Raw genomic sequence first — 22118 nt, forward strand, 5'->3', positions numbered from 1 at the left:
GGAACTCAATCGCATATTTTGCAACACACACACACACAGATGACCAATTTGCTCAATGCCACTGCAATCTATACCGGCTCAGAGAAATATTTCCTTCCATTGGGATGAGTGTTGCTCCAGGGTTAAGTCCACCACTTTCTAATTCTTGGAATTTGTTTTCTTTTCCATCTCAGATACAGATACCAGAAGCCATTTGTACATCGTCACCTACAGACAAAATTAGCTCTTGGGCAAAGGGGGCTGAATGGCCTGCTCTGGTCACTCCTGCGGCCACAGGAAGGTCCTATGAATGAAAAGGCCTTTGGAGACCCACAAGATTCCTGAGACCGATTCGGAGTTGTGTTACAGGGCAGAGAAAGAATGGAGGGACGACCTTTAGCAGGTGTGGGAACTGGAAAAGGCCCTTCTCCTCTTCAGCCTGGGAGCTGTGGGGAGAACTGGGCAAGAACTGGGCAGAAGATCCTGGAGGAGGAAACCGTCTGTTCAGAACTTCAGCCCTGGAACTGCAGGAGCGTCCAATATCAGGAGGCCGAGGATCTCCAAGGACATTGCAGCCGACTCCACTCCTTGTGTAGTCGATGGTTGAGAGCAGAAAAACACACCAAAGCGCAGATGCTGGACCTGGTTGTTCTGGAGCAGTTCCTGGCCCTGCTGCCCCTGCAGGTGGAGCGCTGGGTGCGGGAGTGTGGAGCGGAGACCAGCTGCCAGGCGGTGGCCCTGGCCGAGGGCTTCCTCCTGAGCCAGGCGGAGGAGCAGAAGGAGCAGGTCGGGTTGCAGGTGAGAGACCCTCATCTTGGGAGCCCAGAAGGGCTTTGAACAGAATAAACAATGAGTTTGAATCCTTAACCCCTCCTTTCAAGAGTTCTCTGGCATTCATACTATGTGGAGATGTTTCCCTAATTCTTGTAGGACATTGTTCCGTTATCCATTCCAGAAGACAGACTGGGGACAACCTTGATCCCTTTCTTACTTTCCAGCCTGACTGAGGGACACTGGGGGCTCTGAAGTTGTGTTCAGAGAACAAGAATCCCCTTCAAGTTGTGCGATGTCCATTAATTCTTCTTCTTTTCTCCTGCCTACTATTTCAAGTCCTTCAGTGTGGACGTCAGAGATCCTGAGGGAAGGAGGAATCCATCCAATCCCCCTCCGGAGCTGTTTTTCAGGAGGATCTCTCAGGAAGATCCAGGTCAGGACACCTCAGCAGGTAATTGAAGGTCCTCCCATTCCCCATTCTTAGCTGTCTCATTTTCTCTGTGTGTTCTCTTCTGTAGAGTACCTCCTCCTAATTTATTAATTATGCATTTTAAAATTCTGTGTCTTTCACAGGGAAGACTCAGAGAAAGTTGTCTGCTGTTTATGGTGGAGCTGAACCAGTGATTGAACCTCCAACTCACGTAAGGGATGGAAATGTATTGATTAGACTTGTATCCTCCTTTTCCTTCAGGAAATCAATCTTGGGAACATAGCACTTTCTCCTTCCATTTTTCCTCTTGTTTTGGCTTGGGTATTTTGTTCCTGAGCAAGATGAAATGGGGAATAGAAGATTTGAGTTGCTCTCAGTCAGGTTAGCCTCCGAAGTCTGTTGTTGTGATGCAATTGTTTGTAATTTCCACCCTGAGTTTCTTTTAGGAAATCTTTTTTTCAAAGACCAGTATGTAACTCTTCTTCTGCTAGTTAGTCTTCCTACTATTAGTTTACAATCAATAACTTTTTGAAAAATCCTTCAAGGGATAGGGATAGCGTTATCACCGTGGTAGCAACTGCTAAACAGAGAACCATTGTTTTTGTAATTCTTTGACTTGGAATTGTGCAAGGCTGCTCAAAAATAAACAAATGCATTACTATCTTTAAAAAGGCTTTTTAACAATAAGTAATAAAAAAAATTGTGCATCAATCAAAAGATAAGACAATGGCACTGACAGTCCTGCAGAATCAATCAAGTTGATAAAACCTGCCTGAAATATTTCTTCAGTCAAAGGCTTTTGGCTCTGTCCTTTTCTAACCCAAGGCTTGGAAACCAACCAAGCATCGCCATTTAAGTTAGTGCATATCTTTGCTCTCGGAATGTGTGAACAATAGGACAGATCTTGGAGAAGGTCCTGGGCCTGTTTTGTTCTTTTTCCCCTTGTTCAGGAGGGTCCTGTGTCCTTCGAGGAGGTGGCTGTCTGTTTCTCCGAGGAGGAGTGGTCTCGGCTGGATCCTTGCCAAAAAGCGCTGCATTGGGAAGTCATGCTGGAGAATTATAGGAACGTGGCCTCTCTGGGTAAGGATTTGCTACTCTCCACTCAGAGAGTTCGGGAAGACATTTGGCAGTCAGATGCCATCAGCTGTTCCTCCTTAAAAATCTCGAACCAGATGTCACTTCCTGGGAGGGAGAAGGGAAAGGTCTGGCTTTCTCCTGCTCTGAGGAAGGAAAGAGGTCAATGGCTCTCTGCTTAGATGCATCTCATGCCATTTCTCGTCTGGTGAATTTTTCCGTTTGTGTTTCAAGATAGCAGAGACAAACTCACTCCTTGGCTTGAGGAGATGCTCAACTCCATCACGCTGATTTCAGCTTTTGGGGCCCAGATGCTTCCCTATCTGTCCTAGGAAGGATTGTCATTTCTTCAGGCTCTTGGGTGGATGCCTCTTCTTCCTTTTCATTTCTGTCCTGAGCTGTGGGATTAGGGGCGAAAAGGTGCCGTTTCTCCATTGCAAACATGCTGTTTAGGGTTAACGGAAGAACTCTAGGATTTTTCTCTGCAAGCATGTGATTTTGGCAAGAGAAAAATGAATAGCAAATGGAAGGTAGTTTGGGCAGGAAGAAAAGGACGAGTTTCAGAATGGATTTAGTTCTCTCAGGTCTCTGCTGCAATTGGCCCCCCTCCAATAAATGTTAGGTTTTCTCCTGATACCGCCTTGGATGTTTCCCCTGATTCTTCCTGAACTCCTCGTTATGTTTTTCTTTCTATAATGATGGCATTTGGAAGCCCTAATACTCTCACAGGGATTATCACAGGGATGTGACTGCCTGAGACCTGGGCTGTCTGATGGGCGGGGTTCTCAGGAGATGGGACCTTCCACCCAGGGGCTCTCCCTCCCATTTTCTCCAAGGTTTCCCTTTTGTAAGTTCTACCTGCAAATGCGGGGACAACAAAGGATGGACGAACACAGCTAGACTGAGAGTAGTTTTCTCAAGGGAGAGCTTCCTCGTGGAGAGGAGGCTGCAGCTCAGTTCCTGGGTCCGAGTCCACCAGCACTTCCACCTTCTCAGATCGAGATTCCGTGAACCTGGTCTCCCTCATCAAGTCCATTATTGAACAGGGGCAGCTTTCAAGGGTCCCTCCTACCTCCTTGGAACTGAATCTGAAGCAGCAGTAGAGCTGAGGTGCTCTGAGACCTGAAATGATCATCCAAAAAGGTTTCAGGTTTGCATTCTGCAGCATGGAGGGCAAGAGGGTTTCCCTCTTGCCCTCCATGCTGCAGAATGCAAACCTGAAACCTTTTTGGACAGATCTTTCATCAACCCGATACCAAGCTTAGAACCGTGTTTTGTACACGCCCTGACAGAGGCAGGCCAAAGAATGACAAAAAGAGCTAAAAGGAAGAAGAGCTGGGGGGAGGGGGAAGTTTTGGTCATGTTGAAATGAGAGATGCATCAGTGGCGCTTGACCCCTTTTGCACCTCAGTTGGCGTCCCCTTTTCTTTTTTCCCATTCCAAGCAGGTGATGGATGGGAGACGGAGGATTCCGGTCAAGAGGCGGCAGCACCTTTGCCAACAGCCAGAAAGGAAGTTGCGGAAAAGATGTTTGGAAAGCAAAGGCCTGAGGAAAACCAGTTAAAAGTGGGGCTGGGGAAATGCTCTACTTTTCAGTCTGCAGATATCAGTGTCTTCTTGGCCAAAATCGATCACCAAGAAAAAGGAGTGTGTCCAGGCTGCAGAAAAGTACTCAGAGATGAATCAGGATTATGTGCCTGTTGCAGAAGCCACTCTGCAGAGAAACAAAATGAAAGCAGGAGATGTTCCAGAAGGACCTTCCGTGTTACTTTACGTCAAAGAATACAAGAAGGAGAAAAACCTTATAAATGCCTGGAGTGTGGAAAATGCTTCAGATATTCAGGTTATCTTACTTCTCATAAAAGGATCCACACAGGGGAAAAACCGTATGAATGCAAGGAATGTGCAAAGAGCTTCCATTTTGCAACAAGCCTTGCTTCCCATAATAAGATTCACACAGGTGAGAAGCCATATGAATGCCTCAAGTGTGGAAAGAACTTCAGTCAAAAATATCAGTATACTGTACATAACAGAATCCACACTGGGGAGAAACCATATAAGTGCATGGAGTGCGGAAAGAGCTTCAGAGCTTCAAGTTCTCTTACTTCCCATAAAAGGATCCACACTGGGGAAAAACCATATAAATGCCAGGAGTGTGGAAAGAGCTTCAGAGCTTCAAGTTCTCTTACTTCCCATAAAAGGATCCACACCGGGGAAAAACCATATGATTGCAAGAACTGTGCAAAGAGCTTCAGACAAAAATATCATTATATTGTACATAACAGAATCCACACTGGGGAGGAACCATATAAATGCATGGAGTGTGGAAAGAGCTTCCGCTCTGCAAAACACCTTCCTTCCCATAAAAGGATCCACACAGGCGAGAAACCATATGAATGCAAGGAATGTGGAAAGAGCTTCAGTCAAAAACATCATTATATTGCACATAACAGAATCCACACTGGTGAGAAACCATATAAATGCTTGGAGTGTGGAAAGTGCTTCACTGAGTCTAGTTCCCTCACTTCCCATAAAAGGATCCACACTGGTGAGAAACCATACAAATGTCTGGAGTGTGGAAAGAGCTTCAGAACCAGCAGTGACTTCAGTTGCCACAAGAGGATCCACACTGGTGAGAAATGAGCATAGAAGAATTCATTCAAGAGAAACCCATAAAAACAAAAAGAATAGAACTACATAAATGAGTCAAAAATTTTGGAGACTACAGTCCTAAACTCTTTATTACAGTGGAAAAAGGGAATTTTCATGAATGAAAGATAAGAAGGAACAATGATGGCAAAGAGAATGGAGAACAATAATTACAGCTGATTACTGTAAGGTGGATGAATGACATTCTAGAGGTGACGGACTCGTCCCTGGGGAGCTGGGGGTGTTGACGACCGACAGGAAGCCCTGGCGTGGGCTGGTCCATGAAGTCACGAAGAGTCGGAAGCGACTAAACAAATAAACAACAATGACTGGTAAGTAGTAAAAGGATTGCTTGGAATCCTCGGAATGAGCCCTTCTTAATTGATTGATGGTCTCCCTGCTGAGCTCTGTGGAGGGAGACTGACAGAGTTTCCCTGGTTGGAAGTAGAGGCGGAGGCGGCTCTTGGTTCAGCTGCTTGCCCTGGAGCTCTTACAGAATTTGCTTGGCTTCTTGCTGGGCAAGCTCTCACCATGTGCCCCTGGACTCCGCAGTAGAAACAGAGGGCTCTCTCTCTCCTTCTCTGTCTCTCAGCCTCAGAAATAAGCTTCCTGCTCGCCCTGATCTGCATCGGCTCCTCTGGTCCTGAGTAAGGAGATGCTGCGGAGAGAGCTGGAAATCCTGGAATTACTCTGAGGCCCCTGCCTCTCCCCGGCTGCATCTGTCTGAGCTCTTCTAGCCTGACGTCTACGACCACAGACAGTTGATATAAACCTTCTAGGGTAGCTGGTGTTCCCTGGCACACGAATTCATTTTTAATTTCTTCATCCAGCCCCTGTTTGAATTGGTCTTTCAAGGCACTCTCATTCCAGTCCAAATCTCCTGCTAACAGCTTGAAATCAGCAATGTAGATTCCCACTCTCTTGTTGCCTTGCTTGAGCTTCCGAATTTCCCAGCTGGCAGTGATCTCTCTGATTGGGTTGTCAAAGTGTGCTCGGAACCCTGCCAGAAAATTCTCATAGTCGTTGAGAATTGGGTCGTTGTTCTCCACCATGGGAATAGCCCATTTGGCTGCTGGGCCCTTTAGCAAACTTAGAATGAAGGTGACTCTGGTTCTGTCTGTGGGAAACTCTGCCGGTCTGCTGTCGAAAAACATTGTGCACTGTGTGAGAAAGGTTCTCAACTGTCCTGCTTCTCCTCCAAACGTCTCTGGTAGACTGCCCTGGGATCTCAAGACTACTGGCAGAGCTGCTGCTGCTGCTGCTGCTGCTGGCACCGGTTGTGGGTTAATCTGAGCTGGTTGTTGTAACTGCTGTAGCATGGCTGCTTGTAATGTGTTGTTCTGGAGATCTACTCGTTGTTGGTGTTGTTGCAGGGCTGCTGCCAATTGTTGGATGGCTTGCCGAATTTCCTGGTTTTCTGAAGACATTTTCCAAATGTCTCTTTTATTTTTCTTTGTTCCTCCCTCTTTCAATGGGAGTAGGAGTTTGTTAGGATTGATGTCCTAACAGTCAGGAATCACGCTGAGACGAGGAGTAGGTCTCTAGTGTTTATTACTGCTACATAAGACAGAAAATCCTAACAAACTGAAGAAGCATGGGAAAACCCAGACAGATAAACCCCAAAAGTTAAGGCGGGTCTGATCTGTGTCTCTTTGAATGGCTGCTTAATTCCTCAGTACTACACATGCGTTTTCCCCCCTGGATAGAGGCCCACTCCTGCTCGCCATCAGTACTCATGACAAGCAGTGACCTGACATCCCATAAAAGGATCCATTCAGAGGAGAAACCCTATAAATGTACAGTGTGTGGAAAGAGCTTCACTCAGAGTGGCCATCTGGCTTCCCATAAAAGTATCCACACAGGGGAGAAACCATATCAGTGTGTGGTGTGTGGAAAGAGCTTCAAGAAGAATAGCAACCTTACTTGCCATATGAGAATCCACACAGGGCAGTAATCGTATCAATGCAGTTACTGTGGGAAAAGCTTCACAATGGACACTAACTTTGCATCTCATAAAAGGATCCATATAGGAGATAAACCCTAGAAGTTTTTTTAGCATGGGAAGGTGGAATAGCAAAGAAGGAAAAAAGAGGGAGATTTCCACGAGGGCAGGTACAATGTTGTTTATTCGTTCAGTCGCTTTCGACTCTTTGTGACTTCATGGACCAGCCCACGCCAGAGCTTCTTGTCGGTCGTCAACACCCCCAGCTCCCCCAGGGATGAGTCCATCACCTCTAGAATATCATCCATCCATCTTGCCCTTGGTTGGCCCCTCTTCCTTTTGCCTTCCACTCTCCCTAGCATCAGCATCTTCTCCAGGGTGTCCTGTCTTCTCATTATGTGGCCAAAGTATTTCAGTTTTGCCTTTAATATTATTCCCTCAAGTGAGCAGTCTGGCTTGATTTCCTGGAGGATGGACTGGTTGGATCTTCTGGCAGTCCAAGGCATTCTCAGAATTTTCCTCCAACACCACAGTTCAAAGGCATCAATCTTCCTTCTCTCAGCCTTCCTTATGGTCCAGCTCTCACAGCCATATGTTACTACGGGGAACACCATTGCTTTAACTATGCGGACCTTTGTTGTTAGTGTGATGTCTCTGCTCTTAACTATTTTATCGAGATTTGTCATTGCTCTTCTTCCAAGGATTAAACGTCTTCTGATTTCCTGATTGCAGTCAGCATCTGCAGTAAGCTTCGCACCTAGAAATACAAAGTCTTTCACTGCTTCTACATTTTCTCCCTCTATTTGCCAGTTATCAATCAAGCTGGTTGCCATAATCTTGGTTTTTTTGAGGTTTAGCTGCAAGCCAGCTTTTGTACTTTCTTCTTTCACCTTCATCACAAGGCTCCTCAGTTCCTCTTCACTTTCAGCCATCAAAGTGGTATCATCTGCATATCTGAGATTGTTAATGTTTCTTCCAGAGATTTTAACCCCAGCCTTGGATTCCTCAAGCCCAGCATGTCGCATGATGTGTTCTGCATACAAGTTGAATAGGTAGGGTGAGAGTATACAGCTCTGCCATACTCCTTTCCCAATCTTAAACCAGTCCGTTGTTCCGTGGTCTGTTCTTACTGTTGCTACTTGGTCGTTATACAGATTCTTCAGGAGGCAGACAAGATGACTTGGTATCCCCAAACCACTAAGAACTTGCCACAATTTGTTATGGTCCACACAGTCAAAGGCTTTAGAATAGTCAATAAAACAGAAATAGATGTTTTTCTGAAACTCCCTGGCTCTTTCCATTATCCAGTGGATATTGGCAGTTTGGTCCCTAGTTCCTCTGCCTTTTCTAAACCCAGCTTGTACATCTGGCAATTCTCGCTCCATGAGTTGCTGAAGTCTACCTTGCAGGATCTTGAGCATTACCTTACTTGCATGTGAAATGAGTGCCACTGTTCAACAGTTTGAACATTCTTTAGTTTTTCCCTTTTTTGGTACGGGGATATAAGTTGATATTTTCCAATCTGATGGCCATTCCTGTGTTTTCCAAATTTGCTGGCATATAGCATGCATTACCTTGACAGCATCATCTTGCAAGATTTTGAACAGTTCAGCTGGGATGCCGTCATCTCCTGCTGCCTTGTTATTAGCAATGCTTCTTAAGGCCCATTCAACCTCACTCTTCAGGATGTCTGGCTCTAGCTCACTGACCACACCGTCAAAGCTATCCCCGATATCGTTATCCTTCCTATACAGGTCTTCCGTATATTCTTGCCACCTTTTCTTGATCTCTTCTTCTGTTAGGTCCTTGCCATCTTTGTTTTTGATCATACCCATTTTGGCCTGGAATTTACCTCCAATGTTTCTAATTTTCTGGAAGAGGTCTCTTGTCCTTCCTATTCTATTATCTTCTTCCACTTCCGTGCATTGCTTGTTTAAAAATAATTCCTTATTTCTTCTGGCTAAGCTCTGGAATTTTGCATTTAATTGGGCATATCTCCCCCTATCACTGTTGCCTTTTGCTTTCCTTCTTTCTTGGGCTACTTCTAGTGTCTCAGCAGACAGCCATTTTGCCTTCTCGGTTTTCTCTTTCTTTGGGATGTATTTTGTTGCCACCTCCTGAACAATGTTGCGAACTTCTGTCCATAGTTCTTACGGGACCCTATCTACTAAGTCCAGTCCCTTAAATCTATTCTTCACCTCCACTGCATATTCCTTAGGGATATTAGTGAGCTCATATCTAGCTGATCTGTGGGTCTTCCCTAATCTCTTTAGTCTGATCCTAAATTGTGCAATAAGTAGTTCATGATCTGTACTACAGTCAGCTCCAGGCCTTGTTTTTACCAACTTTATAGATGTCCGCCACCTTTGGCTGCAAAGGATGTAGTCAATCTGATTTCGGTGTTGTCCATCTGGTGAAGTCCATGTATAAAGCCGTCTCTTAGGTTGTTGGAAGAGAGTGTTTGTTATGCAGAGTGAGTTGTCTTGGCAAAATTCTATCAGCCTATGTCCTGCTTCATTTTGTTCTCCCAGGCCATGCTTACCTGTAATTCCAGGTGTCATTTGACTGCCCACCTTAGCATTCCAGTCTCTCGTGATGAAAATAACATCTTTTAGGCGTGTTGTCCAGTAGGTGCTGCAGATCCTCATAGAACTGCTCTACTTCAGCTTCTTCATCATCTGTGGTTGGGGCGTATACTTGGATCACTGTGATGTTAGATGGCTTGCCCTGAATTCGAATTGAAATCATTCTATCGTTTTTTTGATTGTATCCAACCACTGCTTTAGCCACTTGACTATTAATTATGAAGGCTACTCCATTTCTTCTGTGGTCCTCTTGTCCACAGTAGTAGATCTGGTGGTCATTTGATGTGAAGTGGCCCATTCCAGTCCATTTCAGTTCACTGACGCCCAAAATGTCTATCTTTAATCTTGACATCTCACCAATAACCACATCCAATTTGCCCTGGCTCATAGATCTTACATTCCAGGTTCCAATGGTGTGTTGATCCTTAGAACATCGGATTCGCCGTTCACCACCAGCACCATCGGCTGCTAGCCGTCCTTTCGGCTTTGAGCTAGCCGCATCATCACGTCTGGGGCTAGTTAAACTCATCCTCTGTTCCTCCCCAGTAGCATTTTGACCATCTTCCGACCTGGGGGTCTCATCTTCCGATGGTATACCGACATATCTCTGGTTGTACTGATCCATTTAGTTTTCACGGCAAGAATACTAGGGTGGGTTGCCATTACCTTCCCCAGGGATCTCATTTACTCTGACCTCTCTGTCACGACCTTCCCGTCTTGGGTGGCCCTTCACGGTTTAGCTCATGGCATCAAGGTGCTCAAGCTCCAGCACCACGGCAAGGTAACGATCCTTTGCTGAATGAATACTGGATGGTATAAATACCATCCATAAAAGCAGGAGAGGAACTTGTAAATATTGAAGGGCAGAAAGCACTTCCATTGCACCACTTCTTTCACTTTGCAGAAAAGGATAAATCAGTATTTGTGCATAATATTTATGTATGATGAGGAGGGAGAAGAAGATAAGGAAAAAGGGGTCCGTGCAGAACAATGCACACTAAATGTGGATTGTGAAAAGAACTACAGTCCCAGGGGTTGGATAAATTCATGGAGGACACATTTTTCAAAGGCTATTAGTTTTGAAGATTCAGTGTTAACTCTGGGATTATGAGCCTCCTGAAGGCATCTAGTTGACCACTGTGAGATACAAAATGCTGGATTAAGATGTGCCTTGGCCAGATCCAGCAGGCTGTTCTTATATTCTTTTAATGAAGATAACATAAATGTATGGAATATTGGAAGACCTATCTGCAATTATTTTTAATGATGTTGATTATAATTAATATGTGTAAGTGGAAAATCCATAGAAATGTATGGGATATGAAACAAACTTCCAACACGGCAATGACCTTACCCTAGGCAAACGAGCGATGTAGAAGATAATTTATGTTTGGGAAGAGGGACAGACAATTCAAATTTTACTCAATATGACATGATTCAAGACCACCACCCAGAAATGCATGGAGGGGAAAGTTGCAACAATTAAAAAAAATCTTTAATATATATAGAAATCTCCAGGCCCTGATAACCTCAGAGCTAGACAAATGCAGTGCAATGCACATGAGGCTACCCTTGAAGATGAATTGCAAGTTGCAGTTGGCACAGAATGCAGCTGCATGATTCTGAAATGGGACCACAATACTGGTCCTGAAATTATTGCACTGACTACTTGTTAGCTGTCGCATCTAATTAAGATGCTAAGATTAGTCTACAAAAATGTGTCTAGCTTAGACCTCAAGTCCTTAGGAGGATTGCCTTGTCCAATGTCATTCAGCTTCTGCAAGATCAGCAGGTTAGTTTCACCCCCCTGCAGTAGCCACAAGCAAGGAATTCTGAAGGAGGTACAGCTCATTTTTAGGTAATAAGGGCAGATCTACTTGCCCAGACATAGACAGAAGAACAAGATGCCCCAGGACCAGCTTCTCTTTTAGATTAGATTAGATTAGGTTTAGTTCTGTTATTTTTGTACTGATAGTCCTTGGTTTTTCTTGCAAGAGTTTTATCTCAGCTGGTCTGATTGTTCTGTTGCTTGTTTTCCTGGACTTCTCCGAAGAGAAGACTAGTATAGGAATTCAGTAAATACACAGAGCTCTTGAAGAAATAAAATTCAAAATCTTGGCAAAATTAAGAGAAATGGGCTGAAAATGACATGTAATGCCAAGTATTGCAAAGTTCTTCACTTGGAAAACAGAACCAAGATACAGGATGAGGGAGATCTGGTGGGTGTTCCATTGGGCAGGGGTTGCAACAATGCCTTAAATGCAGAGTCCACATTTTTCCTCAGATGTAGTTGTTCAGAAATGGTGCAGAACTTGGAAATTTTGAAGATTTGAGGTGTGTGTTTTGAGGTGGTGGGTTGACCTCAGACTATGAAAAGCCAGATTTACATTGGAATTTAGCCAAGGAATCTTCCTGCTTCTTTTTGGCAAGGATCCTTTCTGGCATTTTCAGTTCCTAAAGACTTAAGAAGTTGGGAAGCTTTTTTTTTTGAGTGAAGACCACATTCAGTCTTATGCTGTATATAGACTGACCTCAAAAAAATAAAGGTAACCAGAATATGGCTGGTATATTCAAAAAGGAAAGTGAGAGAAGAATAAATAAGTAAAATACTTGGCTTCTTGCAATACTCATCCCAATGCTTTTAAGAGGTTCAGAAGTTACTGCAGAGAAGATTGCATCCACTCATGGATTCCTTTGTCACTGTTGTCCCAGGAACTCAGGGTTCTTTAAACCTGGCATGCTTCACCAATTAGTCCCTCTTTTGGGGGAGATGGGCGGTGGCTAAATTTGAACTAATAAGAAATAAATTAATTAATTAACATGCAAGGCAGAAATCCCTTTTATAGCTTTATTCTGTACAGGATAATGGCACTTGGAAACTGGCTTTCAAAGCAAGCACAAAAATGGAATTCTAAAGCATAAAGCTTTGAACAGCTATCAGAAAATCATTACATCGTAAGCAAATACAATTTCATTGGTATACAATAATTATTCACACCCTTGGGTGGGCAAAACACTTCTAAAAGGTAGGCACTAATGCCCAAGGGTGGGCACTTGCTGTGCCAAGGGAATATGAGCTAAGCTGGTGCCTTATCTATTAGGTTACAAGTGCTTCCCACTGCATTCCATTCTCTGCTTTCCACTCTAGCTGATACCGCACACGATACACAAAGGGAAAGCAATTCCAACCGATTTGCAACTTAGTTATCTGCTTGGCAACTAGCGAAGGACCATTCTGGGGCCATGTTTCTGCTGTCTTCTTCAAATTAACCCTAAAATCACAATTCCATCAGTTGGATAAAGATCATCTTCTTAATCAGCTCTCCATTCTGAACAGTAAAGGTTTTCTTGATGCATGTGTGGAAAGATGTAATTTAACAATATTAGCCAATGAGCATGGGGCTCTGAAGGCCCTATTTTCTCCTGAACTGGCATTCATGGCCCTGCAAGCTGCTGGCAGAATTGCAACAGGGTCTTTGCACGTCTGTATTGTGTCCACGCTAGACGGGAAACTAGAGTGGGGGGCGTTTGTGCACAGGGAAAAAATAGCAAGCCCTCCTTCACTCTCCAAGAGGTAATTCCAAAATACTTGCTTGGGAGACAACTCTAGTTTTAATGTGGGAGGTTTCTTCCTGCTGTCACCCCAGACGGGGCAGATGGCTTCAAGCCATCTGGATCTCTCCTCTTATAAGTCAGTCTGTGAATTGAGCTAGACTCCTGCTGATTTGAGCAACAAATCAGACATAGCTCTCTTGCAGCATGTTTTTTTCAGTATCTCAGTCTTGCCTAGTTTTTAGATTTTCTGTCTCCTATCTCCCACCAAGTACTATTCATGTCCAACCCAGCTTAGCTTGCCAGCCTAGACAAGGCCAGCCACATGCTGAGACCACCACCACCAACTGGTTCAAAATTTGTAAATCAATGTAGTGACAATGTAAGGCCACTGCTGAAGTGAGTTTGAGTCCTAGGCACAAGCATGCTTACTATGGCTACTCTCTGAGGAATGATAGCTGCTCAGACTAATTACAATCCTGGTATCCCCCAGTGGTTTTGCATCCAAGTACTAATTAGGTCTGACACTGCTTAACTTTTTGAGATCAGCCACAATCTGCCCCCTAGTGGGAAACTTATAATCAGCTGCCAAAGCACCCAGGAAAGTCTTGCCTTCATACATGGCATCACAACTCCCGCCTCTTCCCGAAGCCCAGGGAAAGTGCTTCCTTCCCAGTGTGAGTGCTAGGAGACTCTCCCAGCCTTGGTTATTACCCACCTGCTATGAAAGCTGTGCATCCCATTTCTGGTAGTCCTACTTAGATCTATGTAGTAGTTCTACATGGTAGTTCTCTTCCAAAGACCGCAGAAGTGCCCCCTACTTTGACTTCTGCCACTGATAGTATCTTCATGTTGAATGAGACCTAATGCCAGGCTTGACCTCCCAGTAAGGCAGTGTTTTCTCTTCCTGCCCAGCATGAGGAGGTGTCCTCCCCCAGTGGCACTATTCCTTATTTCTTCCTGAACTGGAAGGAAAGTTGGTGGAGACAGGTTGCATGCCAGTGTAACCTACTTGCTGCTAGTCTGCCCAGCAGCAACAGCCAGAATCTGAATATATTATTCCTATTGGTCAAATATTTTTCTCTTAGCCAATTCCAGCTTTACAACAGGAAGGGCAGATCCATTAGCTGCAGCAAAGAGGGCCACACGCGGTCCTTTGTTGCCGTTGCTCAAAAGTGAACTTTTCTGAACCAGCTGCCTATTCTCAACAGTCCATGTTTTCTTTACGTGTGGCACATGAACAGATGTAACTGAATAACCTGCACGTTGAGGGAATTTCCAGTGGCCCCCTTCTCTCCTGAAATGGCTTCTACAGCTCATCCCTGCTGCCATGAGCTCTTCCCACGGATCACTTTTAGCAAGATCACTAATGTCCTAATCCAACACTTTAATCACTACACCACAGGGGGCTGTACACCACAATGGCTATTCACAATTCTTTTTTTAGTAATTTTGCCCTGGTTATAATATCATCGCATACTCAATGAAACTTTTCCCTAGTTGCCATTATTTTTCATAAACATTTCAACTGATTTTGTTAGCCTGACGCTTCTTGATCATTATCCAGCAACACTAAAAAAATCCCCTTTGTGATTTCCTTGTTCCTCCTAAGCTTTCAAGTTTTCAGCTGCCCTCGTGGGTCAGCCTCTGCTTCAGATACTCCAAATATGCACTACCGGATTGCAGCTCTTCTGCAGGCCCTCTGTCTGCACTTCCTTGCGATATACTTTGTTTTGTGAGGAGAAACCTCATCTCTTCTTCCTTCAGCGCCTTCATGAGGGAAACGTCTCTGCTCCCTCTCCTTTGCTACCCCCACCTCCTCCGACGACCAACACCTGGTGGCTTTCGTCACTGCCAGCCTCTGCCGCCCGAACCCCGCGAGGCCCTTCCGCCCCTCCCCTCCCCTGGGGAGCCCTGCTGCTGCTGCTCCCCCACTTCCCGCGTCACCCTCCGAATCCGGCCCGACTCCTGGCTTGGAACGCCGGCCAGCCCGAGGGGGCTGCGGGGAGCCGAGGCCCTGGGAGCACGGAAAGACGCGGGCCGGGTGCAAAATGGGACACGGCTTTCGGGGGGAGCCCTCCGTTGGCAAGGCCCCCCGCCCAGCCCGCCCAGCAACCGCAGACGCCGCTACCGCACTGCACTGCCATTGGCCAGTCGTCCTCCCTTCGGCCAATCCCGGCGCTGCCGCGGGAGGCGGAACGCTCCGCGAGGAAGAGGCCCACCTGCCGGGCGGCTGGTCGGCTCGGCTGCCTGTCGTGCGGGAGGCGGGGCGTGGGCGGGGCCGGAAGCGGGAGCGCCTCTCCCAGAGCCTCCGCGGGCGGCGGGCGCAGGTGGGTCGGGGGCGCGGGGCCGCGGGGCGGCGGGCGGCGGGCGGCGGGATGGCGCCGCCTCCCCCTCTCTGCGCCCTCGCAGGTGGGAATCCGGGGGGCGGAAGGGGGCGCCCGCTGGTCCCCGCGAGCGCTGCCCCCCCGCTGCAGACCCAGGGAGGGAGCCCCCGGCTGCAGCGCCGGCTCCCGAGGGGCGCGGGGGGCCCTGGCCGGGGGCGCCTGCCCGGACCCTCGAGGCCCCTCCCAGCGGGCAGACGCTGAGCCGGGAGCGCTGCTGCGCTGGCGCTGGCGCTGGCGCTGCCCGGAGAAGCCGCTCCGCTCCGCTCCGCTCCGAGTGAAGCGGCCCTTCTCCGTTCGGGCAGCGGCTCTGCGGGAAGGCTCGCGCGTCGGGAGATGCCCGGCGAGGCGGCGCTGGGAGGGGAGCCTCGGATGCAGCGGTGGTCCTTTGCTTTGTTTACACTGCAGGCGGGAACCCGCAGCAACCGGCGCCTCCGCGGGGCTGCCTCGCGCGCGGACAGAAGGGGTCGGGCAGCAGGGATGGCTGAGCGGCCCTGCTGAATTCAGGGCTCCTGAAATTCCGTCCGGGGAACGAAAGAAGCCTTGACGACTTTCGCTCCTTGGGAGCTGCAGCTGAGCCCAGAAGGAAAATGAACAGAGGACGAGCAGCCGGGGCGGGAGCAGCAGCTTGCCCCCCTCCTCCTCTTCACGGGGGGAGCAGCGCGACAGTCCCGGGGAGGGCCAGACCGACGATCCGGAATGAGGGAGCGGTCGGTTTCGGTGGGAAAAGGCAGCCCTTCGGGGAGTTCCGCTACCAGGACGCTGAGGGTCCCCGAGCGCTCTGCAGCCGGCTCCACCACGTTTGCAACCGGTGGCTGAGCCCAGAGAAGCACACCAAAGCCCAGATGCTGGACCTGGTGGTCCTGGAGCAGTTCCTGGCCGTCCTGCCTCCGGAGATGGGGAGCTGGGTGCGGGAGTGCGGAGCCGAGACCAGCTCCCAGGCGGTGGCCCTGGCCGAGGGCTTCCTGCTGAGCCAGGCAGAGCAGAAGGAGCAGGGAGAGGTGCAGGTCGTGTTGGTTCCAAGGGGGGAATAACGCCAGTCTTGAACGTTTGGGGCATTTCCCCGTGGTACTCTTTCCACGCCCAAACGGTTTTGAAGCTGGGGTGTTCTGGGTTGCCACGTGCGGTTCTCCTAACGCCCTCCTTTGCCGCTCTCTGCAGTTGCCGCTGGAGGCGTCCTTTCTGGGGTTGATCGCTGAGCGTCCTGAGGCAAGAAGGGGTCCATTAAATCCTCGCCAGCACGACTTTCTGAGGGGAATCTCTCCAAAGGATCTAAGTCGGGGTCTTTCTCTGGGTAAGGGAGGATTCCTTCTGATCACAGCAAAGTTCTTAATAGTTCTCAGAGGGTTTTCATTGCTCATCTTCTAAAATGAACCCTTGGGCCTGTGTGCTTCAGTGCCCCTTGCTTCTAGTTCTCCCTTGGATGTATAAAGCACGTTTTTTAAAACCGTCTTTTTCCTCCCTCTTTGCCTCAGTCCCAGAGAACAGAGTCACTTACCAGCTGGCAGTAGGAGAAACCTCTCCTCTTTCTGGTGAAGCAGAAACAGGTGCTGGACTTCCAGTGCAGGTAGGAGGAAACTTTCCTATGCCCCCAAAAGTGCAAATGTGATCAAGACGAGCAGCATCCCGTCTCGACCCCCCCCCCATTCGGCCTCTGCTGCAGTGCGAGTGCCTTTCGTCCCCAGAAGGCCCACCTGGCCGGTCCTTCCCTTGACCGGCTGCTTCGGAGAAAAGGGTGGAGCTGGAGCCGTCCTGGAGGATGGAAGGCAGGGCTGGAGCTGATGGGTCCAGGCCAAGTTTGTGATTCGGGCGCTCAGTTTGTCATTCAGGGGCACTGAATCCTGTGGAGATGCAGTGAAGTTCATCAGCCTTTGGGACCAAGGTGGTGTCAAGAGAGGACGGAGAAGGAAATCTTTCCTTTTACTCTCAAATTCTGAAAGCAGCCAGGAAAACCTTTATGAATATCGCTGCCTCGGGGGTTTCGGAGGGAACTCTATTTTTCCTGGCTTGTCTGTTAATAAGAAAATGTCCTTCCTCTTTCAGGGTGTCATATCCTTCAAGGAGTTGTCTGTCTGCTTCACCAAGGAAGAGTGGGATCTGCTAGATCCCGATCAGAAAGCTCTGCATGGGGAAGTCATGCTGGAGACGTCTAGGAACGTGGCTTCTCTATGTAAGAACTCCTCTTTGCTCTCTGTCCAAATATCGTGTTTTTTTAGTTGGAAGCAGTCTGTTTATCTGTTTCTTCCAAAGTGTTCTCCACCTGAGAACTATCCTGGCCATTGGAATCTTGAGCTGAAATCCAGACAGCAATCTTCAACTAGGCAATCTTTGCTAAGTGCTACCTGTTACATTAGCTGATCTGTAGGAGGCACTAGGCGACCAGTTTCATCCTTATTGAGGCTCTTCAAGCATAGGTATCTTCCATACTAGGTGTTCTATGATCTACCCTTTGAACACACAGGCCTTGCCCTTGATGACTTTAGCTTTAGAGCTTCCTTGGCCTGGCAGCCAGTAGCTTTCATGAAGGGAGGTCTTACGGAAGCGACGGAGGTACACGTTCCTTTTTTCTATATGCTCTCATACTTGAGCGTGCAGTGATTTTTATTGTTCTGGGCCTCAGGCCAAGGTAGCTCTAAAACTAAATACATTATATAATCAAGTGTAAGCTGTGTTGTGTAGTGCCTCTTACTGGTCAGTAGCTATTACAACATCCAAAGCTATATAAGCCTTAAGGGGAGGTGGTCCTGAGGTTCCTAGCATGTGGCTAGGAAGCATAGTATCTATAAAGTGCTAACTTTCCCTCCACCAGAGCTAAATATAACCTCTACCTTAATAGGAAGGTGGTTGTTTATTAATTTCGGTTACAGATCAGAATTACAAATAAAAAAATACATTGAAATGCATTAAAATACATTAAAAATACATTAAATGAAATGAACAAAGCGAGATAATGTATTTACAAATCAATAGGATCATCAATGGGCAGTCGAGGTCTGCCTGATTTGCAGACAGTATAGCAAAATTTAGCTTTGCTCAGGGAAACTAAGTCATTCTGATCAGATAGCAACAACTGAACATAAAAAAGATCAGAAATTCCTGGATATTTTATCAAATGAGGAATTATTAAATGGGTTCGTGAATCCTTACGGAGAATACAGTATAGCAGGACATGTACTATAGTTTCAATAGCCCCTTAATAGGATTTCATTAGGAAATGGATTTTGGAATCTTGGGGGAGGTTTCCAAGAAATTGCCAGCCCAGCAGGGGAGAAATTCAAATTTCATGTTTGGATCATTTGGATTTTTTTAAAAAAATCAGTAGATAATGGCCCTAATAGAAATGTGTGATATGACCATGTTTATAATCCTGGAAATCGATTTGTTTTGAAGACCTTAAAAAGAATATTATAAAGCAGGATAGGTTCCAGGAAAAAGAAGCAAAACTAGTTAGGGGAATAGAGAATTTGCTCTATGGGAAAGATGATAGTGGTTTGGATTATTTAACTTGGAGCAGAGATGGGTCCAGGGATGCATGATGGGGGATATAAAATCATGCACTGCATAGAACATATAAATTTAAAAAAAGTTTCTTGTTCACTCACAGTATTAGAACTCAGGATTCCTCCATTAAAGTTAAGTGTGAGATTGACTGACTGACTGATTGATTGATTGATGACCACATAGCTGGATTTCCTCCATAATGATCTGGTCTTTTAGGTCTTCCGACAGTACACTCATCACCACTGTAACTAAATCCATCCACCTTATTGATGGGCATGCTCTTCTTCACATTCCTTCCACCTTTCCCAGCATTAGAGCCTTTTCCAGAGATCTAGGTCTTTGCATAATGTGTTTGAAGTAGGATAATTTGAGCCTGGTCATTCGTGCCTTGAGTTGATTTGTTCGATCATCCATTTGTCTGATTTCTTGGCTGTCCAGAGTGTTCTCCAAATATGAGATAACAAAGGAGCAAAAGCAGGAATTACTACTTCTCCAATGTATAGCTTAACTGGAATTTTCTGCCCCTTTTTTTCCTCTTTCAAGCAGGCAATGAGCAGAAGAATGAGATTTACCAGGAACCAGGAGTGACACCATTACAGGTTTTTAAGGTTGAAGTGAGAGAAGAGACCTTTCCAAATCAATGGCAACCAAAAAGTGAAGATTGCATCCAATTAAGCAATCAATGGGAAGTAAATCCTCCTCCATTATGTCTGGAAATCTATGATTTGCTAACCCAAGAAGAACTCAATGGAGAGAGGACAGGACAATGTTTAGGCTGTGATGAAATATTTGAAGAACAATCAAACCTCAGTAACCCATGTGAATGGAGAGAGGATAGGAACTGGTACAATCCAAGCTCTCCTCATTGGAGAGATGAGATGGGGGAAAAGGCATTTGAATGTCAGGACTATGAGAACAACTTCAATTATGCCAGTAAACTTATTTCTCATAAACAGAACCACACCGGAGGGAATCCATATAAATGTATAGTGTGTGGAAGGAGCTTCACGAGGAACGATAAACTTATTGCCCATATTAGAATTCACACAGGGGAGAAACCATATAAGTGCACTGAGTGTGGAAAGAGCTTCACAAGGAACGATAAACTTATTGCCCATATTAGAATTCACACAGGGGAGAAACCATATAAGTGCACAGAGTGCGGAAAGAGCTTCACAAGGAATGATAAACTTATCAACCATATAAGAATTCACACGGGGGAGAAACCATATAAATGCATGGAGTGTGGAAAGAGATTCACAAAGAGCACAGACCTTACTTCCCATAAAAGGATCCACACAAAAGAGAAACCATATAAATGCACAGAGTGTGGAAAGAGCTATAGTCACTCTAGTAATCTGAGTACCCATAAGTGTATCCACAAAAAGGAGAAACCACATAAATGCATGGAGTGTGGAAAGAGCTTCATAAGAAGCACAGATCTTACTTCCCATAAAAGGATCCACACAGGGGAGAAACCACATCAATGTATGGAGTGCGGAAGGAGCTTTACACACTACAATACCCTTACTTCCCATAAAACCATCCACACAGGGGAGAAATCATATAAATGCATAGAATGTGGAAAGAGCTTCAGGACAAACAGTTCTCTAACTTCCCACAAAAGGATCCACACAGGGGAGAAGCCATATAAATGCATAGAATGTGGAAGAAGCTTCCGGACAAGCAGTTACCTTACTTTCCATAAAGCGATCCATACAGGGGAGAAACCCTATCAATGCATGGACTGTGGAAAGAGCTTCAATCACCCCAGCACCCTTACTTCCCACAAAAGGATCCACACAGGGGAGAAACCCTATCAATGCATGGACTGTGGAAAGAGCTTCAGTCACCCCAGCACCCTTACTTCCCACAAAAGGATCCACACAGGAGAGAAACCCTATCAATGCATAGAGTGTGGAAAGAGCTTCAATCACTCCAGCAACCTTGCTTCCCATAAAAGGATCCACACAGGGCAACGAAAATATAAATGCCTAGCATGTGGAAAGGGTTTTACTCAGAGTTCTCACCTTACTTCCCATAAAAAAATCCACAGTGAGGATTAGCTATATAAATGCATAAAATGTGGTAAGAGATTTCATTTTGGGGATCTGATCACCCATGAAGGAAAGCAGATGCAAAATTAACTGGAGTGCTTCAGTGAGAACATTCATCTTTCTTGACCTCAAAAGGAGGTATCTGCATATATTCCAAATTTGCGACTGATTTTTCTTGTCTGAGATCACACCTGGCCTTTGAGAGTGAGCAATGTCCTACCTTTGAAACACTGGTTGTGTTCAGGAGGAGATCTAAATTTGATTTTCAAGCAATATGAAGATTAGCATGTTAAGTAAACATACATTTACTCCCTTGTAGTTTTAATGATTTCCCTTGTCATGTTAAGAGTTACAGGCTCACGATCAACCTTATAAGGAGCTTTGGGAGCTACACTGAAATTTTGCAAGGGCCCACGTAACCCTTTGGCCGTGGTTGTTCAGAGTTTACTCTGAGCTCTTAGATGATAGGGTTGACCCTGCTTTTACTTGCATTTTTACTCCAAGCAAAGTGTAAAGTGCTAGAGAAAATCAGAAAAAGTATTTTTCCTCATTGTTTCATACAATTTGTTTTAGGAATAATGATTTCCATTAGTCTTGCAATTTGCTTCTACTTGAAGACAGACAATGGGTTCCTTAAACAAAAGTGGCCGCGCCATGACCTTACCTCAAAATTATAGAAGAATTTAAAATGTCCAAAGACCCCGCTTAGCCAAGCATGCTAAGGAAAAGATGAGAATGTTTCTTGAATGTTCAAAGTGTTGTCTTTCTAGACCTGTTGATAATGATTAATATGTTTAGGAGGAGAATACGTAGAAATGAATGGGATATGGAAAAGCCTTCCAACACTGCAGTCCATTTAGAAATAAGGTATGGAAAGAGGCAGTGTTCAGATTTTACTCAGTATGACATGAATCAGAGGTCAAGACCCAAAAATGTATGGAATGAAGGAAAAGCTGCAGTGATAGCAGAATCGCAAGGCCTTTTAGCCTCAGAGCCGGATTTCTGCAGTGCAATCCATATATGATTGAAGAAGGTCTGCAAACTGCTCTCGGTGCAGAAGATGGCTGCCTGATTATTAAATTGATTGATTGATTATCTGCCATCAAGTCAGTGTTGACTCTTAACAATCACATAGATTTTTTCCATGATCTGTCCCTAACCTGGTCTCTCAGATCTTCCCTGATTATTAAA

At 46.0% G+C, this 22118-nt stretch overlaps 2 protein-coding genes across 2 annotated transcripts in view; both read left to right on the top strand.

Annotated features, from left to right (window-relative positions):
• The first annotated feature begins 147 nt into the window (after positions 1–147).
• On the top strand, positions 148–21482 carry LOC134492035 (zinc finger protein 493-like). The gene is given in 7 exon segments (XM_063296158.1): positions 148–777; positions 1090–1204; positions 1327–1394; positions 2134–2263; positions 3702–4889; positions 6685–6932; positions 19833–21482. Coding segments are annotated over 7 exon segments (3351 nt in total). The 5' UTR covers positions 148–360; the 3' UTR covers positions 21018–21482.
• LOC134491915 (zinc finger protein 420-like) overlaps positions 15778–22118 on the top strand; it is a 363546-nt gene continuing 357205 nt past the window's right edge. Inside the window, exon 1 of the transcript XR_010067377.1 lies at positions 15778–16370. The gene's annotated coding sequence lies outside the window, so the exon portion shown is untranslated. The remainder of the gene's footprint in view (positions 16371–22118) is intronic.

Source organism: Candoia aspera, chromosome 2 (genome assembly GCF_035149785.1).
Source record: "Candoia aspera isolate rCanAsp1 chromosome 2, rCanAsp1.hap2, whole genome shotgun sequence".
Lineage (NCBI taxonomy): Eukaryota > Metazoa > Chordata > Lepidosauria > Squamata > Boidae > Candoia > Candoia aspera.